Genomic DNA, 22,971 nt, shown 5'->3' on the forward strand with positions numbered 1-22,971 from the left:
CAGCCCCTCTGAGAGCAAGGAGACCCAGAAGGTCGTTCAAAAGAGCCAGGTGTCGGCTGCTGGAGGTGGTGGGAAGGCAGGTGTGGACAGGTCATTCCTCAGCGGCTGACTGTCCTCGGAGCTGCTGCCTCACCTCAACACACTGGAGCATGTCCCTCTGCTCTGCCCTCGGGCTCGCTATAGCCCCACGGTGGCTCAGACGGTGAGGCCTAGTCCCGGTGCCCGTGAGACCTGAGTTTGACCCTGGCGTTGTGTGGCCCACTGGGCGGCAGTCACAGTCGCCTTGGCTGTGTCCCATGCCGGGTGTGAGCCCTCAGAGGCAGTCAAACCCAGATAGATCACTCACTAAACTGTTGTTTTGTGAAGCCCCTGACTCAGTCTGTTTCATAAGTTGGTTCCAAAACGCTGCCCACAGCTGATGGTTTGGGACAGGGAAGGCCCAACTTGGCTGGCATCTGGACTGGTTCATGCCTGGCCAGACCCCAGCTGTGGGAGCCCTAACCCCAATGACCCCAGACAGGTGAGGGCTTAGAATCCCCGTCTGTATTCCTTCCCAGTGTGCCTCTTTGAAGCAGGCCCTGAGAGGGTGTAGTCAGGGGTGCTCCTTCCCCAGAGAGCAGCGCCTGGAACTGGGTTCGAGAGCTGGCTGGCAGTCTGCCCTCCCTCTGGGTCACGACCTGTTTCGGGACCACACCTGGCGGTGCTCAGGGCTTACTTCTGGCATTGCTTGGAGGACCGACCATAAGAGGTGCCAGGAATTGAACTTGGGGCGGCTGCACACAAGGCAAATGCCCTTTCTGCGCTACTGTCCTCCGTCCCCAACACTTACTTGTAAAGACATTTCATTTGGCGAGACTTTGTGTTAGAGGTACAGGTTGCCACGTCTGCCCACCACCAAAGTGCCAGTGTCCTAGGAGAGTCCACTGGACCCTCCACCCTTTGAGTCACCCATCAGCCCAGCTTTGTAGCTAGAATCTAAGGTTTTTTCCCAGAGAAATCGTCCCTTTGTTTCTGTGTGTCCTGTATAAGAGATCCCCTGCCATCTCCCTCCTTCCGACACTTTGCTGATAGCGTGACCTCTCCCCCAGCTGTACGCACATTGCAGCAGAAGACTCGTGTCTCTGAAGCATCCACTGCGCCCACACAGCACAGCTTTTTCATCGCCTCACCCCCATTGGGCCTGGGCTTGACTTTAGACCTCAGCCGCAGTAGGGAGCATTGGGATGGGATGAGCTCACATTGAACCTCTGGGTGAGATTGTCGGCCCAGAAGGCACATGCATTTTGAGTCTGCTAAGAAGTTTACAGACTCTCTGCCAGGGCCAGAGTGATAGTACAGCGGGGGAAAGGCATTTGCCTTGCACGCAGCCAACCTAGGTTTGATCCCCAGCATCCCATATTGTTCCCCGAGCACCGCCAGGAATAATTCCTGAGCTCAGAGTCAGGAGTAACCCCTGAGCACCAGCAGGTGTGACCCAAAAACAAAACCGAAAAACAGACTCTGCCGAAGCGGCTGGGCCCATTCACGTTCCAGCCAGCCTTCTTTAGGGGTTCTGTGCGCCCTGTCCTGGTGCTTGTTCCTGGCCTTTGTGCAAAGACACCGTCACTAGCGAGAGGCACCCCGGGCACTACTACTTTTGCGCATCTGATGACCAGCGCTAAGGAGCACTTCTTCACGTGCCGTTGCCAGTGAGGCGTGTTCTGTGCATGAGTATCTGTTCACTCCTCTCCGACGGGGCTGTCTGCTGTGGTGTTTGGAGAGCAGCCCTTCGTGAGGTGTATGCTGTGTAGTGCTCTCCCACCCGGCCGCTTGCCTGTGTGTCCCAGAGTCAGCTTCCTTTGCCCTATGGAAGCCTTTGCGTCCCAGGCAGTCCTGTTTGTTTATTTTCGCTTTTTTGCTCCCCTTTGCCACTGGAGTTGGCTCCTGACAACTTCCCTGAGGCCAGTATTTCCATTAGCAAGTGCTTCTGTCGAGAGTAGAGCTTCTGTTAGCAAGTAGAGCGTCTGTTGGCAAACAGTGCTCCCACTGGCAAGTAGTGTCTCTGTCGAGAGTAGAGTCTCTCTCGAGAGTAGTGTCTCTGTCAGCGGGTAGTGCCTCTGTCAGCGGGTAGTGTCTCTGCCGAGAGTAGTGTCTCTGTCAGCGGGTAGTGTCTCTGTCAGCGGGTAGTGTCTGCCTAGAGTAGTGTCTCTGTCGAGAGTAGTGCCTCTGTCAGCGGGTAGTGTCTCTGCCTAGAGTAGTGTCTCTGTCAGCCGGTAGTGCCTCTGTCAGCGGGTAGTGTCTGCCTAGAGTAGTGTCTCTGTCGAGAGTAGTGTCTCTGTCAGTGGGTAGTGTCTCTGCCGAGAGTAGTGCCTCTGTCAGCGGGTAGTGTCTGCCGAGAGTAGTGTCTGCCGAGAGTAGTGCCTCTGTGGCGGGTAGTGCCTCTGTCGGCAGGTGGTGTCTCTCCTGTTCCCTTTCTTATGCCTGGCAGTTTTGCTTGCACACCTTTGGCAGCTGTGCAGCCCGGCGGCCCGGCCCTCGCACTCACAGCCGCGTTCTCCCCGCATTTGCATTCCTTCTGTTGTGGGGCCGGCTCTCAGCTGAGAGTGGTGGTGCTCCCCACACGTTGTCAGGTTTCACTTCCTACCGCCAGCATCGGGTTCCCAGTGCCACCTGCCCACGCCCTGGCAGCAGGTAGCAGGGAATCTCTGTGGCTCTAGTTACACTCAGCGCCCCGGAACACCAGGATTCGAATCACAGCCACGTGCTTTCAGAGCAGGTGCTCCAAGCCCCGGGTGGTTCCTGCAGCCCCAGCATCCAGTCTTTATCTTGAGTTGTTGTAGTGTGGAGGCCACACCCAGCAGCACTCAGGGACCACTCCTGGCTCTGGGGCCCAGGAGCCATATGGGTGCTGGGTCACCTGTGTACAGGGCAAGTGCCTTAAGCCCCCAGAGCAGCACTTTGGCCCCCGCCGTTCCAGTCCTCATGGTGTGAACTGGTAGTTCTGTTTTGTGCTTTGGCCTGTCCGGTTTTCCCAGACCCCCTCTGTTAAAGAGCTGTGCCCTTTTCCTAGTTTCTGCTCTTGGCACCATTACAAAGTTCCTCTCTTGGCTTAGCTCTGGGCTCTCGGTTCTGTTCCGTTGCTCCATGTACTTCCAGTCCAGTACCAGTGGCTATTTCAATGGCTGTGGCTTTGCGTGTATTAAAGGCAAGTGGTAAGTTGTGTCGATGACATGATTCAGGGAGAAGTAAAGGCTATTTGTGAAACCGCTAATAGCAGAGCGAAATACTCTTCGACAGCAGTCCTTTCTGCCGGCATTCTCACAGGTAGGAGATTGGAGTTGTGTTTTGTTTTGATACTGCTCTGTTTTTACCTTCTTTTCCTGTGGCAAACATACATTATCTCATAATAGGAAGTGGAGTTCAGAGTACAGCTGACCCAGATTCAATCCTGGGGACCATAGGAGGTTTCCCCAAGGCTCCACCAACAGCGACTGCTAACACAGAGGCCGGGGGAAGCCCTGCTCAAGCCCAGCGTGGCTCCCAAATGCCAGTTCCAGTAGTAGAACATCCCATGTACAGTCTGTGCATGCAAGCAGCGGCTAGGGTCAGAATTTGCATTGAGGCACCCTAGTACAAACATCATCACAGTATATATTAGGGTTAAAAATAGCACAGTTGGAGCCAGAGGTAGGGTGCTGCCAGCCTTGTGCACAACTGACTCGGGTTCAATCCCCAGCATCCCATATGGATCCCCAAGCCCACTAGGAATGATTCCTGAGTGTAGAGCCAGGAGTAATCACTGAGCATCACCAGGTGTAGCCAAAAATAATTAATGTGTTTGTCCTTCAGACAAAAGCAAACCTTGTCACCCCAAGGAATGGAGAGCCGCTGATCGCTGCGATTCAGGATTTCCTGACAGGTGGGTGTGTGGAGTGTGGGGAGTTATGTGACGACTGAAGCACTGTTTAATTACCTGTTTCATTCTGCTTGTGTGCTCACTTTGATTGTCAGCCCACGTCAGTTCTTTATATTGACTGTTATTCATCGAATCAGCAAGCATTGTTGATTCCCACTGTGAGCGAGTAAATCTTTCCAAGCACTGGGAGCAGGCAGTGAAGACAACAGAGTTCCTTTCCTTGCGGAGCTTTGAGGCCAGTTGAAAGGGCCGATAGGCAGCCAGATATTTCTTTGGCTATTTGTATTTTTTTGTTTGTTTGAAGGCCGTTCCCAGCTATTCTCTGGGCTTACTCCTGGCTCTACACTAAGGAATCACTCCTGGCGGTATTTGAGGGTCCTTTCGGGTTGCTGGGGATCAAACCTGGGCCGGAAGCACTCAAGGCAAACACCCTCCCTGCTGCTGTACTATGACTCAGGCCCCTACATTTTTTATTGTGATTGTAGTATTGATTCATCTCCCAGCAGTACTTTGGCTCTGTGTGATTCTTGGGGACCACTCCTGGTGCTCACCTAGGGGCAACCATGTGGTTCCAGGGATGGGCCCCAGGCCTCCCCATCTGGACCTTGTCCTCCAGCCCCTCTGGCCTGGCACTGTCTGTTCTTGCTGTTTCAATAGCTGTCCAAATTCATCTTAAAGTGGGATTTGATTTCACAGTGTCACAACATCATTCCCTTTTTTTTTCCTTTTTTTGATTTCTTTTTCCTTAATACTCTTAGGTGCCTATCTCCTCACTCTGAAGGACACTTTCTTTGACCGAGCCAAGGCTTGTCAAATCATTGCTTCAATATTGGTTGGCAAGGATGAGAAAATCAAAGTCCGCCTCCCACCTCCAACGATACTAAAGGTGCATGCAGGGCCCGCGTGGACCCAGGCAGGGGTGTGCAGGGGGCCTCCCGCCGTGTGGGCACCGACTGCAAGAGGCCTGTGCTGGCCCTTGCATGGAGGGTGTTTGAGCCCGGCCTAACCGGCTCACACTCCGGCTCCCTTCCTCCTCCAGCCTGTCACCCTGTGGACGGGAAAGCAGATCTTCAGTGTCATCCTCAGACCCAGTGATGACAACCCGGTGAGGGCCAACCTCCGGACCAAGGGCAAGCAGTACAGCGGCAAAGGAGAGGACCTCTGCGTCAATGACTCTTGTGAGTGGGGCCGCCTAGTCTTCCCTGATCTCAGCTTTACTCCTGCACCAAGCAAGGCTGGAGAAAAGATGACTCATTTCTCTCAAAGGCAGAGATCATGGAGCTGCAGGACGAAGGGGTTAAATATCTTTCAAACATATTTTGTCTGGGGCTGGAGAGATAGTACAGGAGGGTACAGTCTGCACTGTGCAGAGACAGTACAGACAGCCAACCCGGGTTCCACCCCCCACATCCCGTATGGTTCCTTGAGCACCACCAGGAGTGATCTCTGAATCTAGGCATAAATTCTGAGCCCGGTGTGGTCCAAAAACAATACAGACACAGAAAATGTGCTTCATCTTAAGTGACTTTTGTCAGTTACTAAAATTGCTTTTATTCTGCCTTTTTTGTTTGGTTTTCTGTTTTGTTTCAGGGTCACACCTGGTGGTGCTCAGGGGTCACTCCTGATGAGTTCAGGGTGCTGTTTGGGATGCCGGAAATCAAGCCCAGGTTGGCTGATACGAGGCCAGGACCGTCCCTGCTGTCCTGGCTCTGGCCCCAGAGTTTCTCTTTCTGCTGCTGTTCAGGCTCTTCCTGGGACTAGCAAATAGCGTGACAGATTATACATCCTCATCACTGCCCACAGGTGACAGCACTCTTGCCACCCACAGCTGAGAATGAGCCCTCCATGCCCCAGGGTCACTTTCTCCCTCAAAACATTTGAAGAGTTTTTTGTTTGTTTTGCTCTACTTTAGCTTCCTATCTAAGCGCTTAATTTTTCAGCTGCCTCGAGTTCCTTTTGGATTGAGGCACCATGAGGAGCAGTTGTTTGTTTAGACTCGTCATTGCTGTTGCTCTTGCAGACGTGACCATCCAGAACAGCGAGCTGATGAGCGGCAGCATGGACAAGGGGACTCTGGGTTCTGGCTCCAAGAACAATATCTTCTACATCTTGCTTCGAGACTGGGGCCAGAACGAAGCTGCAGACGCCATGTCCCGGCTGGCCCGGCTGGCACCCGTGTACCTCTGTGAGTGTCAGGGCCCCGGGCTTTTAGGCATTTTTCCCCTCCACCCCACCCACACCCTCCTTGAATAATGATCCTTAGTCCAGACTAAATCACTTGGACTTTTTCCTGACTTACCTGGTGCTACCTAGTTCGCCCTCAGTCCTCCCTCAGAGTCTGTGCTTGTGCCCCAGCACAGACCACACAGGGTGGCCGCGTCCAGGGCCCTAGTGGGCAGCTTCCAGGACCAGGTTCAAACATGGAGCCCTCTGGTACTCCGTGTCTGAGGCACTTCCCTTCTGTTCCACTATTCCTGTTCCCTTCATAAGTGGGTTGAGATTTGGGGGCTCCTCCATCCAGCTCCAGGGCTGGGCGCAGGAGGCTGTGCTATCCAGAGACCAAGCAAGGCAGGTGGAGATTTCCATCGACCTGAAATCTGGTCAAGATTCTAGATTGAAGTTTCTCCCCAGAGCATTAGAGGTGCTGCCCTGTCTCAGCCTTCAGAGCTGCTGTTAGGAGTCAAGTAGGGCTGGAGCTGTAGGACAGGGCAGGGCACTGTCCTTGAATGTGACCAACCCAGGTTCAAGCCCCAGCACCCTGGTGGTCACAGCCCCCGCCCACCCCTCCCAGCCCAGCATCGCCAGGAGTGATCCCCAGATGTAGAGCCAGGAGTAAGCCCTGAGCACAACCAGGTGTGGCCCAGACACCAAATAATAAAAGAGGCTAGCGTGTTTCCATCCTTACTCACCACTTATGCTTGAGTTATCTTTTCATTCTGGAAGCTCTCTAAATGCTGTGTGGTCTGAGTCTTTAGAAAGCTGACAGTGGTATGTACCCTTGATGCCTTGGTGGTGGTGGTGGTGGTGGTGTGTGTGTGTAGTGAAATACTAGTTTCAGGGTCTTACTAATTCAGGAGGATACCAAGTTTCAGGAGAATGTATGATTCTCAAGTATTTTATGAAGTAAAAGAGAAATTACCCACCCAGGCTGGGATGCGGCAAATTGCAGAATGGAGTGGCCCTCTTATGCACTCTCCCTCACTTGCTGTCTCCCTCTCTTGCCCGACTTTGCGCTCTCTCGCTCGCTCTCTCGCTCGCTCTCTCCCCCTTCCTCTCCCTTCCCTTCCCCCCTTCTTTCTCTCCACCCCCCCTCTCCCTCCCTCCATCCATATTCCAGCTCATCAGTATCCATGTACCAGGGACCTACCCCAGGCCTCCTGCATGCCAAGCATGTGCTCCGACACTTGGGACTACCCCCTAGTCCCTTACCTTCTATTTTTATTGTTTGGAGGGCCACAGCAGCCAGTGCTCAGGGAGCCCTCAGCTCAGAGAAACATGTGGAACTGGAAATCAAACCCAAGTCCTTGCAAGACAAGCACCTGCCCCAGTGCTCTCTCCGGCCCCTCGCCTTGTCTTTCAGCTCTCCTATTGGCGTTCAGATTTTGTTCTAGTAGGTTGATTCTCCAACCATTTCTTTCTCTGATCTTGATTGTAGTCAGGTACTCGTTTGGGCATTTTTTTAAATTTATTTATTTGTTTGTTTATTTATTTATTGAGCTCCAGTTCTTGACCCTCAGTCCCCATAACCTCTGTCGCTCTTAGACAATATTAATCCCTAGTGTGAATATCTCCCGAATTTCCTTGTTTCTTTCCTCCGTCTTTTGCCTGGGGTATTGGAGACGTGCCTGAGTGCTCTGTTCCTCGGCCATCCCTGTCAGAATGAGACCTAGAGACCTGGTTGGAAATGGAGCTTCTGGGAGGCCCTGGCGTCTGACTAGCGATCGGGCCAGAGCGCAAGCTTAGCTTCCCTCTCGGTGGGAGCTTTCTCACTGGGGCGCGCCCTCTCTGCCCTCCTCTCAGTGACTCTCAGAGGGTCTGGTGGGTTCTTTGCCAGGTCATTGCTCCGGTGGTTGACACCCTGCATGTGAGTGGAACCATCTGGCCAATGTCTTTCACTTCCCAGAGCAGCTTTATATGAAGAAACTCCCACGTTGTCCTGCTCTCCCCGGGCTTGCTTCCTTGAGAGCCCCTGGCTGTTTCCTGGCTGCTGGGCACACACCTCCACCCCTCAGGTGTCCCCCATTCCAGAGCTCGGCCCCGAGTTTCGGGCTGTGAAGGCCCATCTCCCACACAGCGAGCTGCCTGGAGCCTGGTTTGGGTTTCTTTGTTCTCTCGGGGGAGAGGGGCGACCACCAGCTTTTCTCAGCCAACCAGGCTGGGGGTTTAGTTCAAAGGTCTGAGTTTGTGGTGCTGTTTGGACCCTCGGCGCAGGGACCAGCCCAGGTTGGGTGTACGCTGACCATTGTGTCATCCTTGCTCTGGAGTCTGCCCTCATGTTCCTCTCCGGGCTCACGGCTAAGTGAGCAGCCACACTTAGTGTCATGTCAGTTGTCATGCCCCCCCCACCCCCCTCGCCTGTCACACTCGCACTTGGTTCCTGCTCACTCGAGTCCCTGCAGAGACGAGCTTTGCTTCTGTGCCGCGGGGTTCCTGCGAAGGCGCAAGTCACCCCTGCACCAACAAAGTGGCCAGCCTAGGTTCATGGTCTAGAGCAGTGGGTGGCGCTTCCCTTGCATGCGGCTGACCAGGGTTCCATCCCCCAAACCCGATGGTCCCCAAAAGTCAAGACTCTCAGCCTCATGCCTTCAAGGCAGGCTCTGTGCCACTGGGCTTTGCCGGGCTGAGCATGTCTCTTACTCCCCGACTCTCCTCAGCACCCTCAGTGCTGACTGGGCCTCTGTGCCCATCTCTGAGAAGTGCTCATGGCACTTATCCATCATGGGGGGCACCCCCGGGGCTGGTGCATGTGTGTGTGGACCCAGGGGAAACCCCGAGAACACACACACTACATGCCCGTGACCCTCCTGCCCACTCTCCGTCCCCAGCTAACCGTGGATTCTCCATCGGGATCGGCGACGTCACCCCTGGCCAAGGGCTGCTGAAGGCCAAGTACGAGCTGCTGAATGCTGGCTACAAGAAATGCGACGAGTACATCGAAGCCCTCAACACCGGCAAGCTCCAGCAGCAGCCCGGCTGCACGGCTGAGGAGACCCTGGAGGTGAGGCAGGGGACCATGGGGGGCGCCGGGGAGGGCCTTTGCTGGACCCCTGCATCCTCTGTCCCACTGCGGGAGGAAGCGCTCAGGCCTCTCTTCATTTGGCCGCCCAGAACTCTGTTCCACCACCACCCTGTGCCTTGGTTATCCACCCTTCCGTGTTCTGATGGCCTTCAGGTGGGGGGAGTAGCAGCCACCTCGTGTGGAGAGGGGAGAGGGAAAGAGTCACCCACCCAGCACACACACAGACACACCAGGGTACTCTAGAACCACACATGCACACACACAGCAGACACCACAAACACTCATGTGCGCACACAGGAGCACAGTCACGCACGCATGATCCCGCACTCGCATGCACACACAGGAGCACCCGTCAGCAGCCTGGCTCCCTCGGGTCTCCCTCGCAGCGTGCAGCTGCTTTGCCGCACCCGGTGTGGAGGGAAGGCTCGGAAGCATTTCTTAGACTCGAGAGAAGTTTTGTGATGGATCTTGGATTTTGTTATCTGCATCCCTGACCCGCGCCCTCCCCTCCCCCCTGTTGGTGTGGGTGACACTCACCTCCTTGGTTGTGGTGCTCCCAAGGACTCACACACTTGAGCCACGTGGGGCTGGTGCCCCTCTTGTGACATGCTGGCATCCACACTATAGTGCCCCCACTGCATGGCACTCGGTGTGGGGTGACGTCAGTGATCACACTCACGGCCTTGTGCTTCGGGGCAATAGGGCAGTGGGTAGGCACTTGCCTTGCACATGGCCAACCCAGGTTCAAACCCCGGCACCCTATACAGTCCCCAGAAAGCAGAACTCACACCTCACGCCTTCAAGGCCAGAACCTTGCCACTAATCTCTCCAGGCCGTGAAAGGAATGATTCGGTTGGGGGAGGGTGTCTCCTGCTCTGCTCAGGGGACTCCCCAGCTGGCACTGCCTGGGGCTTTGGGCCTGCGCCTGGCGACATCTGAGGGACTGTGTGGTGCCAGGGAACAGTCCAAGGCCATCAGCACACAGGCGTGTAGCTTAATGCTGTCTAGTCTCCAGGAACCCTAGATCTTTTTTTTAGTAGGGAGAAAGGTATTATAAAAAGAGTTGTTCCCAGTACCTCCCAGTTGCTCAGCTCTTTTCTCTCATCTTTTTCCTTTTTCTTATTCTTGGGGGCCACACCCGGCTGAGAGGGCAGGGGCCAACCATGCCCAGTGCTGATGGGGGCAGGCGGTGCGTGAACACTGGCCTCCCGCACCATCTGAGCTACTCTCCAGCCTTTTTCCCCCTTCAGTTTTCCTTCTCCTCCCCCTCTTCTTAATCCTCAATTTTGTCAGAGTTCACTGGGTGGTCTTTTCTCCTTGGTTTTCGTCCCTCCGTCCATTGCATGCCCTTCTGCTGCACAGAGGTGAAATTGTGCTATGCTTGTTTTCCCCGCTTGACTCACTCACTTCACATCATATCCGTCAAGCTCATTCCTCACCTCAGTGCTGTTTCTCACATAGAAAATGACTCAAAGCGTCAGAAATTCTTGTTTGCCCTAGAACCTTGGCTCACAACTGCCTCCCTGCGACGGTCTGGCGGGAAGGGAAGCGGGGACTCACAGCCATGGTGCTTCTTACAGCCTCCTCTCCTCATACATTGAACGTGTGGCAATGCAGATGTGTGCCTAGCAAGTTTGCTTGTTTTTTAAGATAAATTTGGAGACTGGAGAGATAGTACAGCAAGTAAGGCACTTGCCTTCCATGCACTGGACCTGGGTTCAATTCCTGGCATCCTACATGGGTCCCCTGAGCACTGCAGGAGTAATTCTTAAGTGCAGAGCCAGGAGTAGATAACCCTGAGCATCACTGGGAGTTACCCCAAAACTAAAAAAATTAATGTAATGAAAGACAAATTTCGTGAATAGTCCAGGCGGGTCACGAGATCTCCCCAAGCTGGAGCTCATGCTCTGCATGCAAGGGCCTAGGTTTGAACTGTGGTGCCACGTGGTCTGCTGAGCCACGAGCGAGGACCACCCCTTATCATGCTCAGCTAGCCCCAGAGCAAGCAGAAGCAGCTCTGCAACATGCCGTATGCTTTAATTCAGCACACGTGTACGTGAGGACAGCGATGGGGAGCAGACCTGTTGTGATGGGATGCAGCATCCCTGACCCCACGAGCCTGCTGTTTCAGCGAGCTTTGGAGGCGAAGGAGCTTGGGCAGTACTTGGGGCTGCCCTGGCACAGTGCACAAGGGTCGGGGGTGTCTGTGCTATGCTGTGCTGCAGGGTCAAACCCAAGTCCCTTCATGCAGAACACAAGCTCTGGCCCTATGAACTACCTCCTGATCCTGTTTGATTTAACAGTTCCAGGGGTTTTTCTTTCCTTGAAGCAAAGTGGATTCCAACAGCTTCCATCCACGTTAAGCTTCAGACATATATCCCCACCAACCGAGTCGGGAGCCTCCACCGTTGCCCTCTCATACCGCCCCACCCACTCGCTTAGCCCCAGCTCACATGCTGTTGGCACTGTCGGGACCTGTCTGCTGGGAACTTTGTCTTCACAGATGAGCAAGTGGATATCCGTCACTTTCCTTAACCCGACATCCTCTAATTCCAGCCAGTTCGTAGCAAACTAGAATTGAGTCCATCTATTTTCATGGCTGCATGGTATTCCATTCAGGGTGTCTGCTGCAATTCCGATATCCACCCACCTGCTATTTTCTGAGGAGCCTGCACACCCTTTTTCATCAGGCTGAGCCAGACAGCAGCCCATGAGCCGTGAGGGAGGGTCCCCCAACACTGACTGTTCCGCTTCTGTTATAGACTGTTCTCACCTGTGTTATTCCTTGCACATTTCCCTGATAATCAGTGACGGTGAACATCATTTCCTTTGCCCGTGGACCATCTCTGTGTCTCTTTGTACTGTCTTTTAGCTCCTCTTCCATTTTTTGATGGGGGGCAGGTAATTTGTTCTGCTGAGCTTTGTGAAGCTTTGTGTATCTTGGAAATTAACCTTTTGTCTGACATGATGTAGGACTATTTTTTCTCATGTAATTGGATGTTTGTTTGGTTTTGGTTTGGGGGCCACACCCAGCAGTGCTCAGGACTCATTCCTGTCTCTGCTCTCAGGGATCACTCTTGGTGTGTCTCGGGATCGTATGGGGTACCAGGGCTTGAGCCCATGTGCCAGGCAGGTATCCTCCCCACTGGATTATCCTCCAGCCCCGCAGTTGGGTGTCTTTAATTTTGGGTCTCTTTTCTTTTGCAAGTGCAGACGTTTTTAAGTTTGATGTGATCCCATTTATTTTTATCTGCGCCTCTGCTGGTGGGGCTATGTTGTTGAAGATGCCTCTTGGGTTTCTCCTGGAGAGTTTAGCTTGTTTCTCTCCATTCATTTAGTAGAAACGGGTCTGATTTCAAGGACTTTAATCCATTTGGAATTGAATCTTCTGTATGTGTGTGACAGCAACCCAGTTTTCCCTTTTTGGGCCATGAGATTGACCAATTCTCACAGCATTGTCTGTGGAAGAGACTCTTTGCTCCATGCGAGCATCCAGCTTTACCTTAGATGGATCTCGTACAAACTCCAGGAAATGCGGTGTCTCCTATCTTCTTCATCTTCAGAATTGCCCTTACCTATTCCTGGAGTTTAATGGTTTTCTACACCTTTAGAAATACTGGTTCTCGGTCCTTGCCCTGGGGGTGTTGGTGGGTTGTGGTGAACTGGAAATCGCTTTGAGTAGCTTGGTCACATTCAGAGGTGTTTGTCAGCCTTAACCTTCCTTTGATCGAGGACAAACACCGTCAGAGATGTGGGTCCTTACAGGCCAGGCGTCTTGGGTCTGTCTGGCTCTGCCGCCTTCACCTGCAGCGTCTGAGTGCTTTGGGCCTTCCCTGGCCGTGTGCCCTGAGCCCTGGTGTGTGCGTCTCTGTCCCGCAGGCTTTGATCCTGAAGGAGCTGTCTGTGATCCGTGACCACGCGGGCAGCGCCTGCCTCCGGGAGCTGGACAAGAGCAACAGCCCGCTCACCATGGCGCTCTGCGGCTCCAAAGGTGAGTGCGCCTGCGCCTCAGACCTCACCAGGAGAGACTGAGCCCGGGTGTTTCACAGACTTTCACTCTTTCGGAGGAATGTATCGGCAATGTTCTGAGTTGGAGAGTACACTGAGAAAAGTTTGTCTTTTGCTTATTTGTTTTAATAATGTACAAGAATACATGATTTCGTAGGTATTCCAGACCTCCTTTCATGGCATGTGCTCAGACTCAGAAGCCCCGGGCTGGTCCTGGTGTTTCTTTTCTTTTGGTGCTGGGTAGGGGGGGTGGGGGTTGGGGGCACACCCTGCCGTGCTCAGGGCTTACCCCTGGCGGGACTTGGGGGACCACATGGGGTGCTGAGGGTGGAACCCGGGTCAGCCGTAAGCAAGGCTACGGCCCTCCCCGCTGGACTATTGCTCCAGCCCAAAGATTTCTTTATGTAATGCGGGATGGAGTGTTTGGGGGGTTGTTTTGGTGGGGGAGGGACTAGCACACCTGGCAGTGTTCGGGGGCCACTCCTGATGGGGCCAGCCCTGTTCTTTCTCTTCAGCCTCCTGTTTTCATTCCCTCCTCTAGCTTCCCCAGGCCCCTCTCTCTGGGCTGCCGCAGGGTGGGGGGAGGCGCTCGAACCCTGAGGTGCCTCACTTGTCAGGCACAGTGTTCGCAGCGTGTGCTGACTCCTCCTGCAGTGCTTACCTCATCAGATTCAGCGCTTAGACCTCCAGCCATGCCAGTTGCCCATCTTTCTGTGTGTGCTTGCCTAGGTCACAGCTGTCTATTGTGGCCTCGGGAGTCCAGACAGAAGAGCTGCTGGGGTCACGCCCATCGCATGGCTGACCCCGGGGATTGGAGCTTGCTTTCGTATGCTGACAAGGCGGGGACCTGAAGTCCCTGCACACTTGAGTCCTCGACGCACCTGTCCTGGTGTTTTTATATATATAATATATATGGTTTTGGACACTTTTTTTGTTTTATTAAAGGACGTGATTTATGAAGTTACTCACAGTTGAGTTTTGGACATATAATATTAGAACACGGATCCCACTCCTAGTGCCAATATTCCTGGGTCCCCTCCCGTACCACCCACCACCCCTCCAGCCTGCCCTCCTGATAGGTGCCTTTCTGAGTTCGGCTGTTTCAGTTTGGTCTCGTGATCTCAGGGCTGTTGACTCTGTGCTGTGGGTAATCGGCGTCACCATCCCTTAACCCCCACTCTGCCTGACCCCTGACCTGGCCCCGCTGCCTCTTGCCGGTCACCTCCCCCTGCCCTCCACCCTTTCTTTTCTCTCCTCCCTATACTCGGGGCCAAGGGTCTGTTGTGAATCTTTTTGCCAAGTGCAGCCCAGTGCCTTGAGCCCTCCCAGACTTGCACCTGTCTATTCCCTCCTCCCCCTTCGCCCCGTCCTGTGCAGCATACTTGGCCATTCTTGAGTTTCTCCCTCCATTCTTCTACCGCTTAGGGATTCCTGACCCCCCTCCCACTCTCTGTGGGGACAGGACAGCATGCTGGTGGTGTGGGGCCACTCCCAGGGTGCTGAGGGATGCTGGTGCCCCACATGCGAAGCTGCCCTTGGAGCTGCCTCCGTCCATTTGTAACATTGAGCCCTCATCCCCACCGCCTGTGTGACCCGCCACCCTGGCAAGCTCGGAGGCTCTGTGGCCGTGACTGTCCAGGGCCTGGAGTCGGGGCTCGGCCGCTTGTACGCATGACTTGGGTCAACATCCCTTGTGCCTCTGACACTTTCCCAGGTTCCTTCATTAACATCTCCCAGATGATCGCCTGTGTGGGGCAGCAGGCCATCAGTGGCTCCCGCGTGCCAGACGGCTTCGAGAACAGGTCCCTCCCTCACTTTGAGAAGCACTCCAAGGTACGGCCCGCCACAGCGTGGACAGTGAGGGTGGGCTCGCACTGCCCAGCTAGCGCCTGCAGGGGCTGCCCACGCACCAGACTCGGGCGCTGGAACCCAAACCTTCCCCCTCTTTGATGGTCATCTCCGGGGAGGCCGATTCCAGGCTGACCCAAATGTGGGTCTGGGGATGGATTCAGTTGGGACCCTCACCTGTGTGCCTGAGGCCCTGGACTAATCCTTGCACTACTAAGGAAAAAGGGAGGAGAGGGAAGCTGTGTGTGCTCGCGCGTGCGCGTGTGTGTGTGTGTGTGCATGCGCACTCACACATCTGTGTTCAATGTGTGTGCTTGTTTGAGGATGGCACATGTATAGGAAATGGAGAATTTTTGAATAGTGATTGTCTGAACCAACCACACTGAAACAAACAAGAGTTCCAGCTTCTCTTTAGTTCTCACTTTGACTGTTACTGATGTCTGGATCCACTTGCTCTCTTGATTTGGGTGCCAGGTCAGTGAGGAGGTCCGGGGGCGTGGGGGCCGGGGCGGGGAGTTGGAAACCTCTCGAGGCATTTTCTGGAGCTTGGGAGTGGACAGCTGTGGAGTCAAGGCCCTCGAGTAGATTTGTCCACAGGTTTAAATGCTGTGTGTGCTCTCAGCCCTGGTCAGCAGGGTCCGCCCCTCGCCTTGCAGCCAGTCCTAGACATGCCTAGAAAGGCCACTGGCATCCTGGCTACCCCGTAAGAAACAGGCGCCGGTAGAGTCGGAGCAGTAGTACAGAGGGGAGGGCACTGGCCTTGCACACTCTGACCCACACCAGGTGTTACAGCTGGGCCCTGAACAAAAAAAGGAAAAGAAAATAGGAAAGCTGAGAGATGGTCTCTTTCCTGTTTTTCCATCTGGATCGTCCCCTCAAGCCTGTCCAGATCCTATGCCACTGCAGTGTCATTTCATGTGGCGTTTCTCTCGTGTTTTTCTTCTACACGTCTAATGAGATGCATTTCACCATCATTTTGCCGTTTCGAGTGTCCAGTTGTGTGACGAGGCATGAGTTGTGTGGATGTCACCCAGTCTCCCAGCCCCTGGTTTACCACCCGTTGGCCATTGGTGGCCCATGGGATGTTTTGACCTTTTCCAAGAGTGGGGCAGGTGGGTGCTCTGGGACCTTGCCCCCCACGGACACTGGTGTGGCCCTGGCGGGTCCTCGCCCTCGTCTCTGGAAGGGTGACGGGTGAACGATTCCTGGTTCAGGAAAGGACGTGTCAAGCTCCGTATCACAGGAGTGTTGCCAGGTCTGCCATAGTCTCAGGGCAGCAGAATTGTGGACTTTGACCTTTAATGCTGCTGTTGTTTCTTTTTCCCCCTGCCCATGTCTCTCGTTAGCTCCCAGCTGCCAAAGGCTTTGTGGCTAATAGCTTTTATTCCGGTTTGACACCAACTGAGTTTTTCTTCCACACAATGGCTGGTCGGGAAGGTCTAGTGGACACAGCTGTCAAGACTGCCGAAACAGGCTACATGCAGGTAAGGAGCAGAAAGAGACATGGGCCCCTGGCCGCGAGCCCAGTGGGGCTTTGCGGATCGGGTCTGCTAAGAGTCGACCATGTTTTGACGCGAGCTGCAGCTAGAAGTGTCCATTCGTGTCCATTCGTGTCCATCTGGGAATGGAGGAGCCTCAGAAATCACGCATGTGGGTCCTGAGGTCCAGTGCAGGAGTTGAGGAGCTGGGCTTGCCCAGCCGTGCCCAGTTTGATTCCTGACGCTGCTGGACAGATGCGTATTGAAATACACACCTGAAGCTCAGCTATCAAAAATCGCAGTTCTTTAATTTTTATATAAACCCAAATATTCAATTTTTTTTTAATGTTAATGCTGAGGGGCTGGAGCAATAGCACAGCGGGTAGGACATTTACCTTGCACACAGCCGACCCGGGTTTGATTCCCAGCATCCCGTATGGTCCCCTGAGCATCGCCAGGAGTGACCCAAAAAGCAAAAAAAAAAAAAAGAAAAAAAAGTCATGCTGAGCGCAGAGTAAACCATGAACAGCACCAGATCTGCCCCCCACCCCCAAGAGAGAAGAAGTAGGCTCCAGATCACCGGCTCTCCCTGCAGTGGTCAGCAGGGTGGGAGGATGGGCCTGGGCACATCCTGTGCTGCCTGCGCCTGTTCCTAACCCAGAGAGTGAGGCTGGTTCCCCACCCGGGACCTCAGGAGGATTCTCTTTCCCCATAGCCGCTCTGCATGCAGCCTGTTGCTGACAACCGGGGTCCCATGCCTGTGGAGTAGGCCCTTCCCACTGACCCCCATCCCTCATGTGACTGATCTGCAGAGGGCTTGGGATCAGCGGGACCGTCCCGGCAGCTCAGCTGCCTCAGAAACACCCTCATGGCCGACAGTCTGCTCTTATCCCTGCTTTGTGTTCCCATCTGCCAAGTTTTTCGGGTTCAGTCTTTAATTTTCATTTTTACCTGTACCCTATAATCATCTTTCCTCCCCATCCATCCCCCAACCCCAGCCAAATTAGTGTTTTTGTCTGCTAAAAATGCCAATAAAGCTAACAGGTGAGGCTGCTTTATTGGAGCTGGGCCACCAGCTTGGGTGCTTGTGTCTGCTGTTCCCCCACACACACTGCTGAGCCGAGGTGGACGCAGTGGCCCTTTGCAGGACGGGAAGGCGGGAGTGAGGTACCAGGGCTGTGCACGAAGGGGCATCAGAAAGGAGCAACCGTACAGTGGGCAGGACACCTGCTTGCACAAGGCCGACCCAGGTTCGACTCCATCATCTCATGGCCCCCAAGCCCACCAGGACTGACCTGAGCACCGGGGTGTGGCCTAAAAACCAGAACAGGAAGCACCCAATAAAGAAAGGTCGGTGGGGGCGGCGTGGGCGTTAGGCAGCAGGTGCTGGTTCCCGTCTCCTCCCGAGCCCCTGGAGCTTGCCGTGCTTCTCGTCCTGTGTCAGTGGGAAGCTGCCTTTGTCCTTAACCCAGAGGCTGGAATCCTTTGCCCGCTCCCGCCAGAATGACCCTAGGCTTTATTTTTCCAGTCTCTGCCTTCTTGAAGTACAGAGTCTGTGTGTTAGCCTGCCACAGATCAGTTCTGCCGCTTGGGATGTGTGTGGGGTTGCTGGTGGGAGCAGTTCCTCCTGGATCCGGCAGTGCCTGGTGTCCTGTTGTGCTGCTAGGAGGTTCTGTGCAGTGGCTGCCACCCGCCGCTCTGCACACAATGACTGCCCTGGGCCTGCCCTTTCCTTTCCATTCCAGGGCAGTGTCTGCACCTGACCCTCTGTCATTCGTATTGACGATCACAGGATCCCAGACTCGGAGGTGTATGGAAATGCAGAGCTATCACACTAATCCATACCTTAGGGAGGGCAGGAGGGGTCAGCCAGACAGCCAAGGAAACCGTGTCTGGAGAGTGTGTGTTGTGTAGAGGCCACAGAAGAGCCAGAGCCTGGGGCAGGTTCTGACCCAGCACGAAGGCTGAGGAGGTGCTCACTGAAAGGTATTTCCATGCTGTCTTCGAGAGCTCAGCTGAGTGAGCAGCTCTGACGTCATGTCCTTTCCGTCCCCCTTTAGAGGAGGCTGGTCAAGTCCCTGGAGGATCTCTGCTCACAGTATGACCTGACAGTTCGCAGCTCCACAGGGGACATCATCCAGTTCATCTACGGAGGGGATGGCTTAGACCCGGCAGCCATGGAGGGGAAGGACGAGCCCCTGGAGTTCAGAAGGGTTCTGGACAACATTCGAGTAAGGCCGCGCCTCGCGTCAGGGGGAGCCCGCCAGGGCCCTGTGGCATCACCACCCTCAACGCTTCAGCACACACTCGACCCAGGGAGTATCTTCCTAGAGAGTTACTCTGCCTCGCTTTCCAGTGTCAGAGTCGAGTGCGGGTAGGATCCAGTGCCCCTCCCAGGGAGCTTTGGTTTCTCTGCGTCTCTGGTGAAGCATCTGGCGACAGGTCAGGCCTGGAGGCGCACGGACGTTTCATACTCTTTATCAGGACATTAATTTAGAACAACCCTGAGCACATGGTTTGACAGCACTCTGCTGAATTTTGCCTTTCGGGCCATAATGGCAAAGCTCAGGGCTATTCCTCGCTTGGTGCTCGGGGCACCAGGCAGTGGCCCAGATCACACCAGGCTCCCAGCAAGCCGAGCATCTGCACGAGCCCCTGGAGTTCCCTCCCAGGCCTCTGGTCTGGAATTAAATGTGGGGATCTTCAGGGCCCAAGTGATGGTGCAACAGAGAGGGTGCTTGCCTTGGTGTGGCCAGCCTGGCCTCACTCCCCAGCATCACACGTGGTCCCTGGGCACTGCCAGGTGTGACCCAAATAACTAACTAAATAGTCTTTTGACCCAACAGCTTCCAGTTATCAGAATTTGCCCTGCAGAGATGCTCTAACTGTGCAAGAATGTTTGTGCGGTATTTTGATATGGGTAGTCAGAGTTGGCCCTGGAGGGTGGAGAGGCCTTACCTTAGGGTTATGGGCAGCTATTGAGACAGTGGGAGAGGACTGGAGAGATAGTACAGTGGGGAAGGTGGTTGCCTTGCACACACCAGACCCAGGTTCAGTCTCCGACACCACATACGCTCCAGTGAGCACAGAGTCAGGACTAACTCCTGAGCACCACTGGGTGTAACTCAGGCCCTTCCCTACGCCCAAAAATTAACTAGGGAAATCCCACTAACTTGGGGTGGCAAAGTATCTTCACTCTTGAAATGTTTGGGAGTTTATGTTGTTGTTCTAGTTTTTTGGGTCACACCCAGTGATGCTCAGGATTTAGTACTGTCTCTGCACTCAGGAATTACTCCTGGCAGAGTTTGGGGACCATATGGGATGCCAGGGATTGAACCCGGTCAGCTATGTGCAAGGCAAATGCCCCACCTGCTGTGCTATCGCTCCAGCCCATTTGGGAGTTTTGAAAAGCAGTGTGTGTTTTGTGGCCCAAGAGACGTTACAGAAGGGAGGTCCTTTGCCTTGCACATGGCCAACCCAGATCTGATCCCCATTATCCCTGAGCACCACCAGGGGTAATTCCTAAACTCAGAGCCAGGAGTAAACCCTGAGCACTGCTTGGTGTGACCCCAAACCCCCCCCCCCCATTTTTTTCAATTCCAATCCAAATGGAATGAAAATTAGAACAGTGCCCCCTGAATTGCCCAGAGGTCTTTGTACAAGATGGGATACCAGTTTACCCTGTTTCCATCCTCACATCCAGGATAGGGCCAGAGAATCCAGCAAGTGAGGTACTTGCCCTGCACATGGTTGCCGTCAGCCCCTGGCACCACGTGTGCCCTCCCAACCCTGCTGGAATGCACAGCTGGGTGTAACCCAAAATCCAAATTGAACTAAAATTTAGAGAAAAAAGATCGGTCCCCGGGCTGGAATGATAGCACAGTGGGTAGGCCATTTGCCTTGCATGCAGCTGACCCGGGTTCGCATCCCATATGGTCCTCTGAGTGCAGAGCCAGGAGTAACCCCTGTGCATTGCCAGGTGTGATTTCCCCCCCCAAAAAAAAATCCATCCCCAAACGGGGGAGGGGGGCCCGGCTGTGTCCTATCTCTCCCCGTCCTCGCACTCTGCCTTGCCGACACTCACGTGTGCGTTCCTTCTACTCGAGGCAGTCTTTCCATGCCGGAGCGAGCCCGCACTCAGTAAGAACGAGCTGACACTCACCACCGAGTCCATCATGAGCAAGAGCGACTTCCTGTGCTGCCAGGAGAGCTTCCTGCAGGTGAGCCGGGCCCTGACACCCCCCACCCCCCAGGTGGGTGGGATTTCCAGAGTTTCTTGGTTAAAAAATTCCCCAAAATCAAGGGCTGGAGTGATAGTACCATGGGTAGGATGCTTGCCTTGCACATGGCCAACCCAGGCTTAATCCTCACAAACCCATGTGGTCCCCTTTGACTCTGTGAGCACTTGTTCCGTCTCCATTCCCGGGAGCACCCTGGGCTGCACTCAGATGACCTGCGAGGGGCAAAGCAGACTTGCCCGCCCTTGAGGTGTTCTCTTGGCCCCAGCCCCAGGCCCATACTTGGAGCCTGCTATGGGGTGGGTGTGAGGCGGTGCATTGACAGCCTGCCCACTGCCCTGTCTCCCCTCCCCCAGTCTGCATGGGGGGATCCCGTGTCCTCACCAGCTCGAAGGAGACCTTCTGTAACTCGGTGTTACCTTCTGTAGCAGGAAGCTCTTGCCTCTGGTACGGCCCTGGGGGTGGCGGGTGGGGTGGGGGTGGCTCCTCATTCCTGCATGTGCAGGGATGGGAATTGCTGAGTCGCAGCCTCTCGCTCCACTTCCCTGTGCCAACAAGGTGAGATTCAGAGTCAGCCTCGGGGCCAGGAGGGTTCACGGCCGCTCAGGTGGAGCCAGGCAGGAAGTAGTGGGTGTGCCAGACCCTCTGTCCCAAACGGTCTAGAGAAGAAAGGAAGCAGCAGCGGGCATGGAAGCTGGGGACAGCCCTGCCATGAAAAGCCAGGAGAGAGTCCCTGGGCCTCAGTGGCTCTGTTTCTCTCTCTGGGTTCGGGCTTCGAGAAAACGTTGCTGCAGCATCAGAAAGGTAGTACAGGGGAGGACACTGGCCTTGCACACGCAGCCGACCCATATGCTCCGGAGCACTGCCAGCTGTGACCCAAAAATGGAAGAAAAAAATTGCAGCAGACAAAACATTGCTTGAGTGTTGTGAGCTCTCGGTATGACTGAGCACATTTGGGCAGGGGCCTTTGACACCTCCTTGTGGCCCTCAGCCTGCCTCTGAAGCAAGAACAGCAATAATGAGTGTTACCTTGAGGGTGAAGACACCATCACAGCGCGTGTTGGAGACGTGTGTTCACAGACCGCTTTATGCTTTTGCTTCAGCAGTTAAAGTGATTAAAATAGTGGCTGAAGAAACTCTCAGAGACAAATCAGCCTCCAAGTGGAAACGGTGATACCTAATTGCTAAGGCATCCACTGGCTGCGAAGGCCCTAGAACATCTCAGGCAGTGTCAGATGTGGCTGTGTTCTGGCCCTGTCTGCTCTCCTGGGCTTCTTGGGAAAACATTTTGTAAAACAATTCACATCTCTGCCGTGTCCACAGCGGGACATATTTATGGCTAATGCTAAGTAGGATAGACTCTGGTTCCTAACTTTTCTAAAGAGAATCATGTCGTGCCAAATGATTGGGAAATAACTCACCCAGCTGTTCTGCTGTGCCATCTTTCAGGAGATTAAGAATTTCATTAAGGGGGTCTCTGAGAAGATCAAGAAGACCAGAGACAAGTATGGCATCAATGACAGCGGCACAACTGAGGTAATGGCAGGCACATGGCAGGACCGTGGCGTTTCCAGGCACGGCCAGCCCGACTCTGCTCATGGCATTTCTTCTTTCAGCCCCGAGTGCTGTACCAGTTGGACCGGATCACCCCCACCCAAATAGAGAAGTTTCTGGAGACCTGCAGAGACAAGTACATGAGGTGGGCACTCTCCCATGCCCAAAGCAGGCACCCTTCTCTGACGTTTCCCACCTCACTCTCGGGTACACGGTCCAGCGTCTGCAATAGTATGGAGGGAGGGCACTTGCCTTGTACACAGCCAACCCAGGTTTGATCCTGGCACCCCATGTGGTGCCCTGAGCACTGCAGGAGTGATTCCTGAGCACAGAGCCAGAAGTAACCCCTGAGCTCCTTCCAGTGTGCTCAGAAACAAACCCCCCAAAAACCCCAAATAATACAGAAGCACCTACTCGAGCACACACGCTTTTGCTTTGTTTCGGTTTCTGAGCCACAGCCAGCGGTGCGCAGGGGCTGCCCCCAGCTGGTGCTCGGCACTCCCTGCGGGCGACACCTGGGCCGGGTAGTGCCAGGGTGCCTTTGAGCCCTTCCCGCTCCAAGCACTTAGGTCTTTTCAGACAGCAGGTGCTTGGGCCCAGCCATCAACCCTGACCAGCCTCAGCAGTGTCCGCTCACTGCGTCTGGGTTTCTCCTGCCTGCCGAGCAGCTCTGGCAGCTGCTTTCACGGGCCGTGGCCTACCTCTGCAGAC

General features: G+C 54.5%; 1 protein-coding gene across 1 annotated transcript in view; it reads left to right on the forward strand.

Annotated features, from left to right (window-relative positions):
• POLR3A (RNA polymerase III subunit A) overlaps nt 1-22,971 on the forward strand; it is a 42,165-nt gene that overhangs the window by 10,416 nt on the left and 8,778 nt on the right. The window contains exons 12-23 of the mRNA XM_055132362.1: nt 3,829-3,898; nt 4,654-4,781; nt 4,935-5,073; nt 5,916-6,080; nt 8,941-9,113; nt 13,014-13,125; nt 14,857-14,975; nt 16,337-16,474; nt 18,529-18,699; nt 20,575-20,688; nt 22,156-22,242; nt 22,323-22,405. Of these exons, the coding sequence (XP_054988337.1) occupies nt 3,829-3,898; nt 4,654-4,781; nt 4,935-5,073; nt 5,916-6,080; nt 8,941-9,113; nt 13,014-13,125; nt 14,857-14,975; nt 16,337-16,474; nt 18,529-18,699; nt 20,575-20,688; nt 22,156-22,242; nt 22,323-22,405 (1,499 nt within the window). The remainder of the gene's footprint in view (nt 1-3,828; nt 3,899-4,653; nt 4,782-4,934; nt 5,074-5,915; nt 6,081-8,940; nt 9,114-13,013; nt 13,126-14,856; nt 14,976-16,336; nt 16,475-18,528; nt 18,700-20,574; nt 20,689-22,155; nt 22,243-22,322; nt 22,406-22,971) is intronic.

This window comes from Sorex araneus, chromosome 3 (assembly GCF_027595985.1).
Source record: "Sorex araneus isolate mSorAra2 chromosome 3, mSorAra2.pri, whole genome shotgun sequence".
NCBI classification, from domain to species: domain Eukaryota; kingdom Metazoa; phylum Chordata; class Mammalia; order Eulipotyphla; family Soricidae; genus Sorex; species Sorex araneus.